Source organism: Podarcis liolepis (assembly GCF_965112155.1).
Source record: "Podarcis liolepis genome assembly, chromosome: 2".
NCBI classification, from domain to species: domain Eukaryota; kingdom Metazoa; phylum Chordata; class Lepidosauria; order Squamata; family Lacertidae; genus Podarcis; species Podarcis liolepis.
Window position 1 is genome coordinate 120,454,797 of NC_139555.1, and position 13,300 is coordinate 120,468,096.

At 46.1% G+C, this 13,300-nt stretch overlaps 1 protein-coding gene across 2 annotated transcripts; it reads right to left on the reverse strand.

The window, feature by feature from the left end:
* On the reverse strand, positions 1 to 13,086 carry LOC310701601 (zinc finger protein RFP-like). 2 transcript variants are annotated; one of them, XM_083492745.1, is made up of 8 exons: positions 12,553 to 13,086; positions 10,970 to 11,065; positions 9,717 to 9,947; positions 5,810 to 5,832; positions 4,420 to 4,538; positions 3,984 to 4,016; positions 2,586 to 2,615; positions 1 to 738 (listed from the first exon to the last, which is right to left on the reverse strand). In XM_083492745.1, the coding sequence occupies exons 1-8, from the start codon at positions 12,976 to 12,978 to the stop codon at positions 221 to 223; spliced, it is 1,476 nt and encodes a 491-aa protein (XP_083348871.1). In that variant the 5' UTR covers positions 12,979 to 13,086; the 3' UTR covers positions 1 to 220. The 2 variants fall into 2 exon arrangements, with proteins under 2 accessions (XP_083348871.1, XP_083348872.1); XM_083492746.1 differs by lacking the exon at positions 2,586 to 2,615 and having other exon boundaries at positions 12,553 to 13,085.
* Between the last annotated feature and the right edge of the window lie 214 nt (positions 13,087 to 13,300).

Consider the following 13,300-nt stretch of genomic DNA (forward strand, 5'->3'; position numbering starts at 1 on the left):
TGAGGAAAAGATGATTTATTGGGACTGTTAAAAGTGTGACTGTCTCTTTAAGAAGAAGTAAGCTGCAGAGGGAATTCTGGGGAAAGGAAGGAAAATGAATCTTCTCAAAGGGCCCTTGAAAAACTGCCCAATGTTCTCCTGGTGGGTAAATGTTTTTTATATGAGTCACTCTGGTCTGGAGGGAAACTCCTGCTGGGCCTGAGAGGCAGATTTAGTCTCCTCAGGAGATACTGAGGTGGGTTTCACAGTAATTCAGATGAAAGAATGGGAGGAGGGTCTCTCCAGAGAACGAGGCTCCTGGGAACGTGTAGAGTTCGGCTCCTGAGTCAGCGTCAGAAAAAGACACACGTCCCCCTTCATAGTCCAGAGTCACCCGGATCCTCCTGGGCTTCTTCCTCAGGGACAGAGGAGAGGAATCAGGGGAGGTGCAGGCCAAGTACCCCCCTCCCCACTTCCCCACAGCCCAGATCCCCCACTCAGGACTGAAGGAGAAGCGGACCTTTCTCTCCACAGACTTCCTGGCGACCCCCACAGACCACCATCTCCCACTTCCCGCTGTGACTTCCCAGAAATGTCTGCCTGCTGTGAATCCCTCACGTCCCAACACACAAGAGTAGCATCTGAATCTCTCAGGATTATCAGGCAGGGCTTGACGTTTGTCTCCCCATCTCACGCTTTTCCGATCCTTGGACAGGATGAGTTCGGGATGGGCTGTGTCTGGATCCAGAGTGACATTTGCTGTTGGGAAGAAGATGAGGGAGAGAGAAGATCAGGCAGAGTCAGCAGAGAGAGAGAGGTGAACATCCTTATCCAAGAAACACCCCAAAAACCCAGATTCCCTTTCAGATCAAGGGGATTTCTTCTGCATCACATGGGACACTGAGACGCCTCCTTGCAGACTTTCATCAGAATAAATATCTTCTGGTTGATTTTTAACTCAGTTTCCTTCACTTTCTTATATTCAATGTGCATTGTGCCTGCCCTCCTCTCAACCAAGACATTTTCTAAGGGGAAAAACCACCCAGGAAACCTTTTACTCAGCTCTTCTGTGTTATCTAAGGGGAAAGAGAGGAGAATTGGAGGAGGCAGGAGAGGAGAGAAGCTGCTTTCCTCTGACAATCTCTGTGGGAATTGGCCTTTGGGGACCTCTGGGTTGGGCTGGGGGAGGAGGACCCCCTGTTCTAATAATAATAATAATAATAATAATAATAATAATAATAATAATAATAATATCAACATTTGCATACTGCCCTTCATATATAGGTCTGAGGGTGGTCCACAGCATAAAAATACAACACAAAACCACATATAGGCTTCCCCTCACTTTTGCGGGAGTTATGTTCTGGGCCCTCATGCACAAAAGTGAAAATCGTGTTAAGTGGGGAGCCTGTTTATTCCTGCTCTCCATCTCTCTCACCCACTTGGTCTCTCCTTCCTCCCAAGCATCTTGGAAGTTTAAGCCTTGCCGCCAGGGAAGAGGAGGCAGGTGGAAGGGCAATTTTACAAAGGACTGCTTATTCCATGCTTCTCTTTGGGATTTAATAAATACCATAAGACTAGTTCCCTGGGGGAAGCGGGGAATAACTCAAAAGGTTACCAGTTTGGGGTTGAGACAGTCATGATTGGCAAGAGCAATAAAGAAGACACATTGGCCAACTTTGACTTTTAACCATGGATCGCTTTGATGACTCTCATTTGAAATACCCCTACTATATGTAGGTTATAGAAGCTGTGATATATTGCTAGTAGCAATGCTCTTAACTTCCAAGAACAAAGAAATAATAATACATACAGCTCCCTCACTTGCCACATGAAATATTTGGGCACATGTTCACATCTTTCTGAACGTAAGTGCGCACGGAACAATTCATTAACCTGTTGAACATCTGCATGTGGACTCTCCTTAAGGGCAGGGGGGTCTTAACTCTTGCCCTCCCTAGCTAACAGGACCGGTGGTCTGGGATTATGGGAATTGTAGTGCTGAAACATCTGGAGGGTTGAGGTTGCCTATGCCTGTTCTAATGCAATATTAAAATTTTCATGAGTTCTTGTAAACCAAAAAACCAAACAAAAAACCTTGGGGACATTTTGCCAAATTTTAAAAATCTGCCCCGATACAAATTTTAAGAAATTTTGATCATGAAACATCTGGAGGGCCGAGGTTGCCTATGCCTGCTCTAATGCAATATTAAAAATTTCATGGATATTAAAAAAAAACTTGGGGACATTTTGCCAAATTTTAGAAATCTGCCCCGATACAAATTTTAAGAAATTTTGATCATGAAAATAGAAGACATGGCTGGGAAAAAGAGGACACATGGCAACCAGGCCTGAAAAAGGTCACATGATGGAAAAGCAACCCGACTCTCTCTAGCCAGGAGGAAAGCTCTTCCCTCCTCCGCCTGATCCTTCTGGGAAGTTTCTCTCTCCCCCTTCAAGTCCACCCTCTCTGCCTTTGTGGCACAAACAGCAGGGCTAGAGTCAAGCGGTGGATGGTTCTCAACTGTACAGAAGAGACTCTTGACCCCCCATGAAACACTAGTCCCCACCCCTCCTGTCAATTGGGGTCTCCATGTGAAATTTACCTCTGTGGAGATTTCTGAAAGACTGGACATCTGAGGAAGCAAAAAGAGGGTTAATAGCTCAAAAAAAAAATTGGGGGGGGGGTAAAGCATCTGTTGTTTCCTTATTTTAAGCAAAAGATGACATCATAAAACAAGTAATTGAAAGACAACAACTGTAGGCCTAAGGAATTAAAACAACTAACGTGTTTAGCTGTGATTCCAGCATTGCAGGGGGTTGGACTAGATCAGGGGTCAGCAAACTTTTTCAGCAGGGGGCCGGTCCACTGTCCCTCAGACCTTGTGGGGGGCCGGACTATACAGTGGTACATCGGGTTAAGTACTTAATTCGTTCTGGAGGTCCGTTCTTAACCTGAAACTGTTCTTAACCTGAAGCACCACTTTAGCTCATGGGGCCTCCTGCTGCCGCCGCGCCACCGAAGCACAATTTCTGTTCTCATCCTGAAGCAAAGTTCTTAACCCGAGGTAATATTTCTGGGTTAGCGGAGTCTGTAACCTGAAGCGTTTGTAACCCAAGGTATCACTGTATTTTGGAAAAAAATGAACAAAATCCTATGCCCCACAAATAAGCCAGAGATGCATTTTAAATAAAAGGACACATTCTACTCATGTAAAAACAAGCTGATTCCCGGACAGTCCGCAGGTGGGATTCAGAAGAAGATTGGGCTGGATCCAGTCCCCAGGCCTTAGTTTGCCTACCCATGGACTAGATGACCCTTGGGATCCTTTCAAACTCTACTATTCCATGATTCAATGGGGAAATCAGAAATGGTAAACCATGCTATAAAATGGCAGAATACAACCACGATTGGAATGTAATAATGGAGGGATACAATCTATTTCAGAGAAACAGACCAGACAAGAAAGGAGGAGGAGTGGCGTTATATGTCAGGGATGTGTATACCTGTGAAGAGATCCAAGATCTAGAACCTCAGAGCCAAAGTGAGAGCATTTGGGTCAAAATTAAGGGAGAGAAGAATAACAGAGACCTCATTGTGGGAGTTTACTATAGATCCCCAAGCCAAACGGAGGACATAGATGATGCCTTCCTGGAACAGATGGCCAAGCATGCAAAAGGAAGGGAGATAGTAGTAATGGGGGACTTCAATTACCCAGATATTTGTTGGATGTCAAACTCAGCCAAGAGCCTAAGGTCAAACAGATTCCTCACTGGCCTTGCAGACAACTTCATTGTCCAGAAAGTGGGAGAAGCAACAAGAGGAACAGCCATTTTAGATCTAGTCCTAACCAATGTTGATGACCTGGTTAGACCCTAGAGGACTGTTTCCCAGAGTGACGCCATTCATGGGGGTCCCAAAGTCTGCAGAAGGGAAGGTTCAACACCCATGAAATATCAGTCCCCATCCCTCCTGTCAAATTGTTCCTCCCCTGGAAATATACCTTTCTGAAGCTGTTTTCTGTATAACACAGCGTCTGAGGAAGCAAAAAGATATAAAGTGTAAGGGCAACGCTCTTCCACCTGAGATAAATCTCCATACAAAAGTAACACTTCATAATGTGGCATCCTTGAATTGACTCCATTCAGAGCAGGAGAACCTCCCAAAGGACCACCCCAGATTGTGTAGACTGGTAACCAAAAGGAAAAGGAGGTTCTGTATAACTGAAAACAGATAAAACTCTGGTTCAGGATTCCTTTACAGGATCCAGCGTCACAATATACATGGGCCATTCTGGGGGACAGGAAATGAAGGCTGGAGCCCCAAGAAGGAAGGTATCCTGGAGTTACTCAATTCCATGCAGTAAGAGCCTGGCATGCTCAGTTCTGAAGAAATAATAGAAATCCCAGTGTGAAATCCTGGCAGCCAATTTTAATTACCTTTCCATTGTTTCATTGTATCCTCCACAAGGTGATTTAGATCACAGGATTCCAAGATCCTGTTCCTCACTTCTGGAGGGAAAGGCAGTGGGTTCTCTGGACTCTCTCTTTCCTCATACCTGGTGAAAAGAAAAACAATGAATGGCCCCATTGTGGCACCGTCTCCCTAATTATTGCAGGAGATCTCAATAACATGAACAAAGTTGAAGTTTATTTCCCAACAGGTAATTCAACATGATCTGTTGACACCCACCTCCAAGCCCTGGCCAACGGCTTCGTAAGGATGCTAAACAGCACAAGGGCCAAGAGGCAACCCTGTGCGACATCACCGGAGGGCTCCCATGGCTTCAAACTCTGCTGCCCCATAACAACTTTCAGGGAAGGTCCCAGGACGTAAGGGCCAACCCCCTGAAATGGAGTGCCTGCAATCCCTCCCTCCCTGAGCCTCTCCAGAGGATGTTAAGAAGAAGAAGAAGAAGAAGAAGAAGAAGAAGAAGAAGAAGAAGAAGAAGAAGAAGAGAAGAATTTGGATTTGATATCCTGCTTTATCATGACCCTAAGGAGTCTCAAAGCGGCTAACAATCTCCTTTCCCTTCCTCCCCCACAACAAACACTCTGTGAGGAGAGTGAGGCTAAGAGACTTCAAAGAAGTGTGACTGGCCCAAGGCCACCCAGCAGCTGCATGTGGAGCGGAGATGCGAACCCGGTTCCCCAGATTACGAGTCCACCGCTCTTAACCACTACACTACACTGGCTAGTTAGTGATGTCCAAAGCTGCCAAGCGGTCAAGGAGAGCAACCTCCACCCTCCCTGCACCCCCTTCTCACACAGGAAGTGCGCAACCCCATGCCCCATGGGACTCTCCCTCCAGAGGCATCAAACAACCTGACTTTCACCCCCCACTCAAGACCACCTTCACCCTATCACATTGGAAACGCTCCCAAGAAAAAGAAGCAACCCATTCTAGACCAACAGACCTTCCCTCCCTCAGTGCCTCAAAGGGGCTGAGTTACCAGAGTTGGGGGGCTTCCAGTGGGACATGGAAAGGTACTGGTATTTCCTAAGCTGTTCCCAAGGATCTTTGGCACTTTCTCTTCTACATGTTTGAAATTACCAAAGTCAATGAACAGAAGGTGGAAGAGAAAGAAAAGAGCCCCGTCCCTGTGTGAAGTGATGTGGGGAGGGAGGGAGGAGGCAGCTGACCTTGATCCTTGGAGGGAGAATTGGGGGGCTACAAGTTCAGAAGAGGAGGCCCTGCTTTTACCTGTGAGATGCCTCATGGAGTGAGTCCTCCAGTCTCCCCCCTGCAGCCCCTGGGGGGCCATGTCTGAGGTTCTTGCATCTCAGCTTCAAAGAGTGATGCTAATGGAAATGAGCCAGATCCACTTACCTCTGCAAGGTCCTTCTCACATCCTAGAGGAGAAAAGAGAAGGGAATTCACTGCACACCACAGGCCACACTAGGAAGACCCCCTCAGACCCTGGAGTGAAGGAACAGCCTGGCCCTCGGATGTCAGTCTGCCTGGCACATGCCAAGGTTTTGGGTAGGAATGGCTGAATCAGCCAGTTTTGGTTTCTCACAGCTTTTATTTCTCCAATCTGAAATTAATAGTTTTTCCAGTATCAAGTTATCCAAATTTCCACATCTGTTTACAATTATTATTTTTTAAATCCTTATGATAATCCACCAGCATTTTAAGGAAATTTAATATTTGTGGGTTCAGGAGAAGATTCCATCCCATCTCTTGTCTTCGATTATAATTAATTAACTTTAATCCCATTTGCATTGTGCAATTCAGACGTAAGGAAGCCTACAAGTTAATCCTACCAGGGAACTGTCCCAAGTTGTCTTCCACAGAAGTCCAAAAATTTCAAATTCTACTTTCCAACTGGAAATAAAAAAGTACCTGCAGCATAAAATGCCTCCAAAGGGGTAATAAAACAGCTCCGTGTTTCTTCGGGCTCCTCCACACTTCTGCTTTTCCTGTGCTCAGAAAACACTGGTCCTAGTGGTTTTGCCTTTGCCCTGCCACTTTCCCTCAGGGAAAACCTGCTCCTTAGTTCAACATTGAAGGAAACATCAATGCAGAAAAAAACCTGGCTGAGGTTTGCTCTAATTCAACCGTAAACAGCGGGTTTTCCTGGAAGAAAGGGGTGGGACAAGCAGCAGTCTGGATGAGTCCCTCTGTCCTCGTTGAAGACCAGCTCAGGGCAGGAAGGCAGCATTGCCAAGAAGGAAGGCATTCGGTGACAAATCATCAGCAAAGAGCAGAAAACCACCTCCTGTTCCATTCAATGTCTGTACACTAATGCGCAAAGCATGGGAAATAAACAAGATGAGCTTGAGCACTTGGTACAGCAAACTAAATATGACATAATAGGCATCACTGAAACCTGGTGGGATAAATCCCACAATTGGAATGTAATAATGGAGGGATACAATCTATTTCAGAGAAACAGACCAGACAAGAAAGGAGGAGGAGTGGCGTTATATGTCAGGGATGTGTATACCTGTGAAGAGATCCAAGATTTAGAACCTCAAAACCAAAGTAAGAGCATTTGGGTAAAAATTAAGGGAGAGAAGAATAACAGTGACCTCATTGTGGGAGTTTACTATAGATCCCCAAGCTATAGATCCCCAAGGAGGACATAGATGATGCCTTCCTGGAACAGATGGCCAAGCATGCAAAAGGAAGGGAGATAGTAGTAATGGGGGACTTCAATTACCCAGATATTTGTTGGATGTCAAACTCAGCCAAGAGCATAAGGTCAAACAGATTCCTCACTGGCCTTGCAGACAACTTCATTGTCCAGAAAGTGGGAGAAGCAACAAGAGGAACAGCCATTTTAGATCTGGTCCTAACCAATGTTGATGACCTGGTTAGTGGGGTAGAAGTGGAAGGATCATCAGGCGCGAGTGATCATGCTCTTCTGAAGTTTACTATACAGCGGAAAGGAGCAGCCAAGCATACTAGGACTCAATTTCTTGACTTTAAGAAAGCCGACTTCATAAAACTTAGGGAAGTGCTGGCTGAGATCCCATGGACAGTAATACTAAAAGGAAAGGGAGTTCATGATGGCTGGGAGTTTGTTAAGAGGGAGATAGTAAAAGCACGTCAGGCAATACCAATGAGACAGAAACATGGAAGGTGCCTAAAGAAGCCAGGGTGGCTATCTAAAGAACTTTTAACTGAGTTAAGATTAAAAAAGGATGTGTACAAAAAATGGAAAAGGGGGGAAACCACCAAAGAGGAATTCAAACAAATAGCCAGCACGTGTAGACACAAAGTCAGAAAAGCTAAAGCACAGAATGAACTCAGGCTTGCGAGAGAGGTTAAAAGCAACAAAAAAGGCTTTTATAGGTATGTTCGTAGCAAAAGGAAGAACAAAGAAACAGTGGGGTCACTCAGAGGAGAAGATGGTGAAATGCAAACAGGGGACACAGAAATGGCTGAACTCCTCAATGCCTTCTTTGCCTCAGTCTTCTCCGATAAAGAAAACAATGCCCGACCTGAAGAATTTGGAGCAAATGATTCAGCAGAGGAAACACAGCCCAGAATAACTAAGGAGATAGTACAAGAATACTTGGCTAGTCTAGATGTATTCAAGTCTCCAGGGCCAGATGAACTGCATCCAAGAGTATTAAAAGAACTGGCAGATGTGATTTCAGAACCACTGGCAGTCATCTTTGAGAATTCCTGGAGAACAGGCGAAGCCCCGGCAGACTTGAGGAGAGCAAATGTTGTCCTTATTTTCAAAAAGGGGTAAAGAGAGGACCCAAATAATTATCGCCCAGTCAGTCTGACATCAATACCAGGGAAGATTCTGGAGCAGATCATTAAGCAAACAGTCTGTGAGCACCTAGAAAGGAATGCTGTGATCACCAACAGTCAGCATGGATTTCTGAAAAATAAGTCATGTCAGACTAACCTGATCTCGTTTTTTGACAGAATTACAAGCCTGGTAGATGAAGGGAACGCAGTGGATGTAGCCTACCTTGATTTCAGCAAGGCATTTGACAAGGTGCCCCATGATATTCTTGTAAAGAAGCTGGTAAAATGTGGTCTTGACTATGCTACCATTCAGTGGATTTGTAACTGGCTGACTGACCGAACCCAAAGGGTGCTCATCAGTGGTTCCTCTTCATCCTGGAGAAGAGTGACTAGTGGGGTGCCACAGGGTTCTGTCTTGGGCCCGGTCTTATTCAACATCTTTATCAACGACTTGGATGATGGACTCAGGGGCATCCTGATCAAATCTGCACATGACACCAAACTGGGAGGGGTGGCTAACACCCCAGAGGACAGGATCACACTTCAAAACGACCTTGACAGATTAGAGAACTGGGCCAAAACAAAGAAGATGAACTTTAACAGGGAGAAATGTAAAGTATTGCACTTGGGCAAAAAAAATGAGAGGCACAAATACAAGATGGGGGACACCTGGCTTGAGAGCAGTACATGTGAAAAGGATCTAGGAGTCTTGGTTGACCACAAACTTGACAATAGCCAACAGTGTGACGTGGCAGCTAAAAAAGCCAATGCAATTCTGGGCTGCATCAATAGGAGTATAGCATCTAGATCAAGGGAAGTAACAGTGCCACTGTATTCTGCTCTGGTCAGACCTCACCTGGAATACTGTGTCCAGTTCTGGGCACCACAGTTCAAGAAGGACACTGACAAACTGGAACGTGTCCAGAGGAGGGCAACCAAAATGGTCAAAGGCCTGGAAACGATGCCTTATGAGGAACAGCTAAGGGAGCTGGGCATGTTTAGCCTGGAGAAGAGGAGGTTAAGGGGTGATATGATAGCCATGTTCAAATATATAAAAGGATGTCACATAGAGGAGGGAGAAAGGTTGTTTTCTGCTGCTCCAGAGAAGCGGACACGGAGCAATGGATCCAAACTTCAAGAAAGAAGATTCCACCTAAACATTAGGAAGAACTTCCTGACAGTAAGAGCTGTTGGACAGTGGAATTTGCTGCCAAGGAGTGTGGTGGAGTCTCCTCCTTTGGAGGTCTTTAAGCAGAGGCTTGACAACCATATGTCAGGAGTGCTCTGATGGTGTTTCCTGCTTGGCAGGGGATTGGACTCGATGGCCCTTGTGGTCTCTTCCAACTCTATGATTCTATGATTCTAAGAACACAGAAGAGACCCAGGTCTCTTGGGTCTTCCTGTCCATTACAAACCTGACTAGAGGCTCCATCCCCCTGCACTCCTTGCATACATGAAAGGGACACATAAAGGATTGGAGGCAGCCTTTTCCTGGAGCCTTGGGCTTTTCCTGCCACCATCTTACCTGCAGGAGTTCACTTGCTGGCTGCTGACTCTTTTCCTCCATCTCCTGGATGATCCTCTCAAGAGAGGAGAGTTTCCTGGAGAGTCCAGCCAGCTGCTCATCCCTTCTCCCTGCAATCTCCTTCTCCACCTCTTCCACATGATTCAGCAGACCCTTTTCTTGTTCTTCCAGGAACTGGTGCAGTTCTCTGAACTTCTCCACAATCTTCAGCCTCTCCGTTTCTGTTAATTTCTGCAAGAAAAGAGGAGGTCTGAGTGTGTTTGGTGCTTAGCCTCGAAACAGCAGAAAGAAAATTATGAGAATTCCACAGGGAGGACACTTCTGATTTTTCTATAGTCATGAAACCTCCAGTGGCTAAAGAAGTAAACCTATATTTTGAGGGGAGGCGCTCTCCATTGCTGTTTCTGTTGACTTCTATTTTGCAGGCGGATACAGCCTAAAGGAAGGAGCTCTTTTTTCCTAGCCATGGATTTTCCCTGCATGTTTTGGGGCATGGCATAACCAGAGTTCACAGTTGTTCAGAGAACATCTAGGGACATAAAACACCCCTCAGTTTAGACTGGGGTGTAGGAAGGAACAGAAACAGAGGAGGACAAAGTGCAGAGTTCATCACCATAGCTCCCCTGTTTTCTTTAAAGGTTTTAAAAAGCCTGAGTTTCCTAAAAATGAACAAGAGAGCACATTTAGAATTCAGTTTTTAGTAATATTTATAGTAAATCAGGATTTGGATTGAATTGCTTCCACCCTTTCAGCTCACAAGTCCTCAGGCTTCTCCTTGACTGCTATTCACATAATAAATGACAAGGGGAAATAAACTCCATTTAGCTGCATTCAAAGGTGAACTTGCCTAATTTGCTCTTGCTGAAAAAATACGGAGACCAAAACAGAGTTTTAAAATTCTGATATTTTCAAGCTTGACCCAGCCAGGTAATATTCACAAAAAATGTATTTATGAGGGTAAAGTACAGATCAAAATATTTATACCAGGAGGTAGCTACCCTAACATCTGATTCATAACAGACTGATGTGGAAAAAGGAGAAATGAGGAGAAGCTGAAACGGGCAGATTTCTCCATCCCTCCTCAGTCCTGACTCTCCTCCTCCTCCTCCTCCTCCTCCTCCTCCTCTTCTTCTTCTTCTTCTTCTTCTTCTTCTTCTTCTTCTTCTTCTTCTTCTCTATTGAATTTATATACTGCCCTATACCTGGAGGTCTCAAGTGCTTGTTCCCTGTCTAGTAACAACAGAGACACTTACCAGGAGGTCTTTGCTTTCCTTGTCCAGATCTGCTTGATGGGCCAGAATTTCCCCTCTCTCTTTCCTCAGAATCTCCAGGTGGCGACAGATCTCTCCCTAAAGAGAAAAGGAAAAATTCAGCTTTGATTGAGACACACAGAGAGATGAAAATCATAATGGCTTCTTGCGCCCAGTGGCCTTGCTAGAATAGCAAAGTAGTTTCCTGGCGGAAATAAAAGCACAGAGGTTTTCAGCCTTTTTGGGTCCACGGCTCCATGGATCAACTACCCTGTGGGGCTCAGGATCCCAGTTAGGTCCCCCCTTGCCTGCAGAGCTGGCAGCCCCTCACCTTTTCTCAAACACCCTCCCTTGTGGAGTGATCTCTCAGCCTCCTCTCCCTTCCTTGGGGGTCCCAGCCTGACGTCTCATCTTGAGGTCTCAGGGAGAAGTGGGAAGAGGAGGAGGAGGATGAAGCTAAGGCAGGATCCAACCTGGGATGTACCAGTCTAGCGTCAAAGAGATAGTGAGGTCAGCCCAAGAGGCGAGAGATGCAGGGATAGAGCAGAGCTTCTCAAAACTTCACCCATTCCAAACCCCTCTTTTGGGTCAGATGGCAATTCTGGTTTTCTGCTATTTGTCAGTTATTTTCTCTGCAGTAGCCAGACCCCCAAGTGTGCTTGTGCAACCAGAGGAGATTTAAGTGCTGCAGCTTCTTCCATTTCTGGGCCAAAGAAGTTCTGGCGGCGACCAGAATCCACCCAAGTACCTCCTTCGGTCAGAAGATTGCTGTCTGGTCATCCCGCAAGTTCAAAGGGACCAGCTTCATTTCACTATTATTACTATTTCGTGGCCTTAGTAGCACTGCATAGCACAGGAGCATTTTTGCACCACTGTAGTGGAACAAGTGATATTTTTAAAAGGGATTAAAATTAAAAGGCATTATATATATACCCCTTGCCCTTGCAGTTGCTACTCTGAATCACTGAGTCCTTTGCCATTTGGGATGGGAGGAGATCCTCAGCTCCCCCCCCCCGAAACCTCATTGCACAGCCCTCCCAATAAGTTCCCCACCAGTAGGTGCTTCCACTCCACTCTCTGCTTCCAACAGATTTTTTTTTGGGGGGGGGGGGATTCTGCACCGTCTGGTCAATTCCTGGCCATCTCCCCCCCCCCCCCCCCGCTGATCCCTTGCTGCGCTCTGTTTTGCAGGGCATTGAGGAGGCATCCTGGTAACCAAAGGAGACATGTGCTTAGTTGTCTATGTGCAGTTTACATTTCTACTGTTCTTAATAGTACAAAGCAACCTTTCAGGGGGATGTGGACGAGGTTAACCCTTTCTCTCCCTGCCAAGGTCCCAACCCTAATCTTTGAAGCTGCTGTATTTCAAGGGAAGATCCCCTTGTCCCCCTGGCAGAGAGAAAGACTTCAGCTCCCCCCTTCAGCCACCCCAGGAGCCCTCAAGCTTCCCCTGGGCTGCTTCCAAGGCGATAAACAACGACCAATCAATGCCATGTCTATTTTGGACTTCAGAATTACCAAGAAAACCTCCCAAGAAGAATCCACAGCTATTAATTTCTCCCCCTCAAGATCCAGAGATCTCCTACCTTGTATTCCTGGAAAGCCTCCTCCAGAGGAATCACCTCGTGCTCTTTGTGCCCCTTTGATTTGTCACACACCAAGCAAATGGGGGCTTCATCCTCCTTACAAAAGAGCTTCAGGGGCTCCTGGTGCTTCTCACAGACTCCTCCTGTCCCTCCTTCCTCCTTTCCCTCTTGAAGGCTGAGATTCTTGGCTATTTCTACCACGTTAGCCAGTTGCCGATTGCGGACGAGGCTCCTTCTCTGAACTGGTTTTCTGCATTGGGGACAGAAAGCCTCTGTCTCTGATTCCCCCCAGAACAGGACCAAGCAGGATCGGCAGTAGTTGTGCCCACACTCCGGGATGGTCACTGGATCCTTGAAGTAATCCAGGCAGATGGAGCAAGTGGCTTCATCACGGAGATTCTGGATGTGACCCCCTGCAGCAGCCATGGCTCCCTCCCACCAAAACCCGAGTTAAGTTTCGTTTTCTCAGATTTCAGCTACTGGGAGTTTCCCCTTCCTGGAAATGACTCAGAAACTCAGTGACCACGTGATCTTTTTTTCTTTTCTTTCCAAATATCCCCAGGTCTTTACATTTGCAGCGGCGAATGCTTCTGGATTGCCTCCTGTTAATAAAGAAAAATCATCCTTGTAGGTTGATTGACCATCAGAACATCCACACAGGAGAGAAGCCTCACAAATGCCCTGAGTGCGGGAAAAACTTTTCTCAGTGAGATACGCTGATCAAACACCAAAGGACCCACGCGGAGGA

Coding starts and splice junctions, on each gene's coding strand:
- LOC310701601 (XM_083492745.1), bottom strand. CDS start 12,978: ATGGCTGCTGCAGGGGGTCACATCCAGAATCTCCGTGATGAAGCCACT. Junction 5,833..9,716: donor CAGCAAGTGAACTCCTGCAG/GTAAGATGGTGG, acceptor TTTCTCCTCTAG/GATGTGAGAAGGACCTTGCA. Junction 2,616..3,983: donor CAGAAAACAGCTTCAGAAAG/GTATATTTCCAG, acceptor TTGCTTCCTCAG/ATGTCCAGTCTTTCAGAAAT.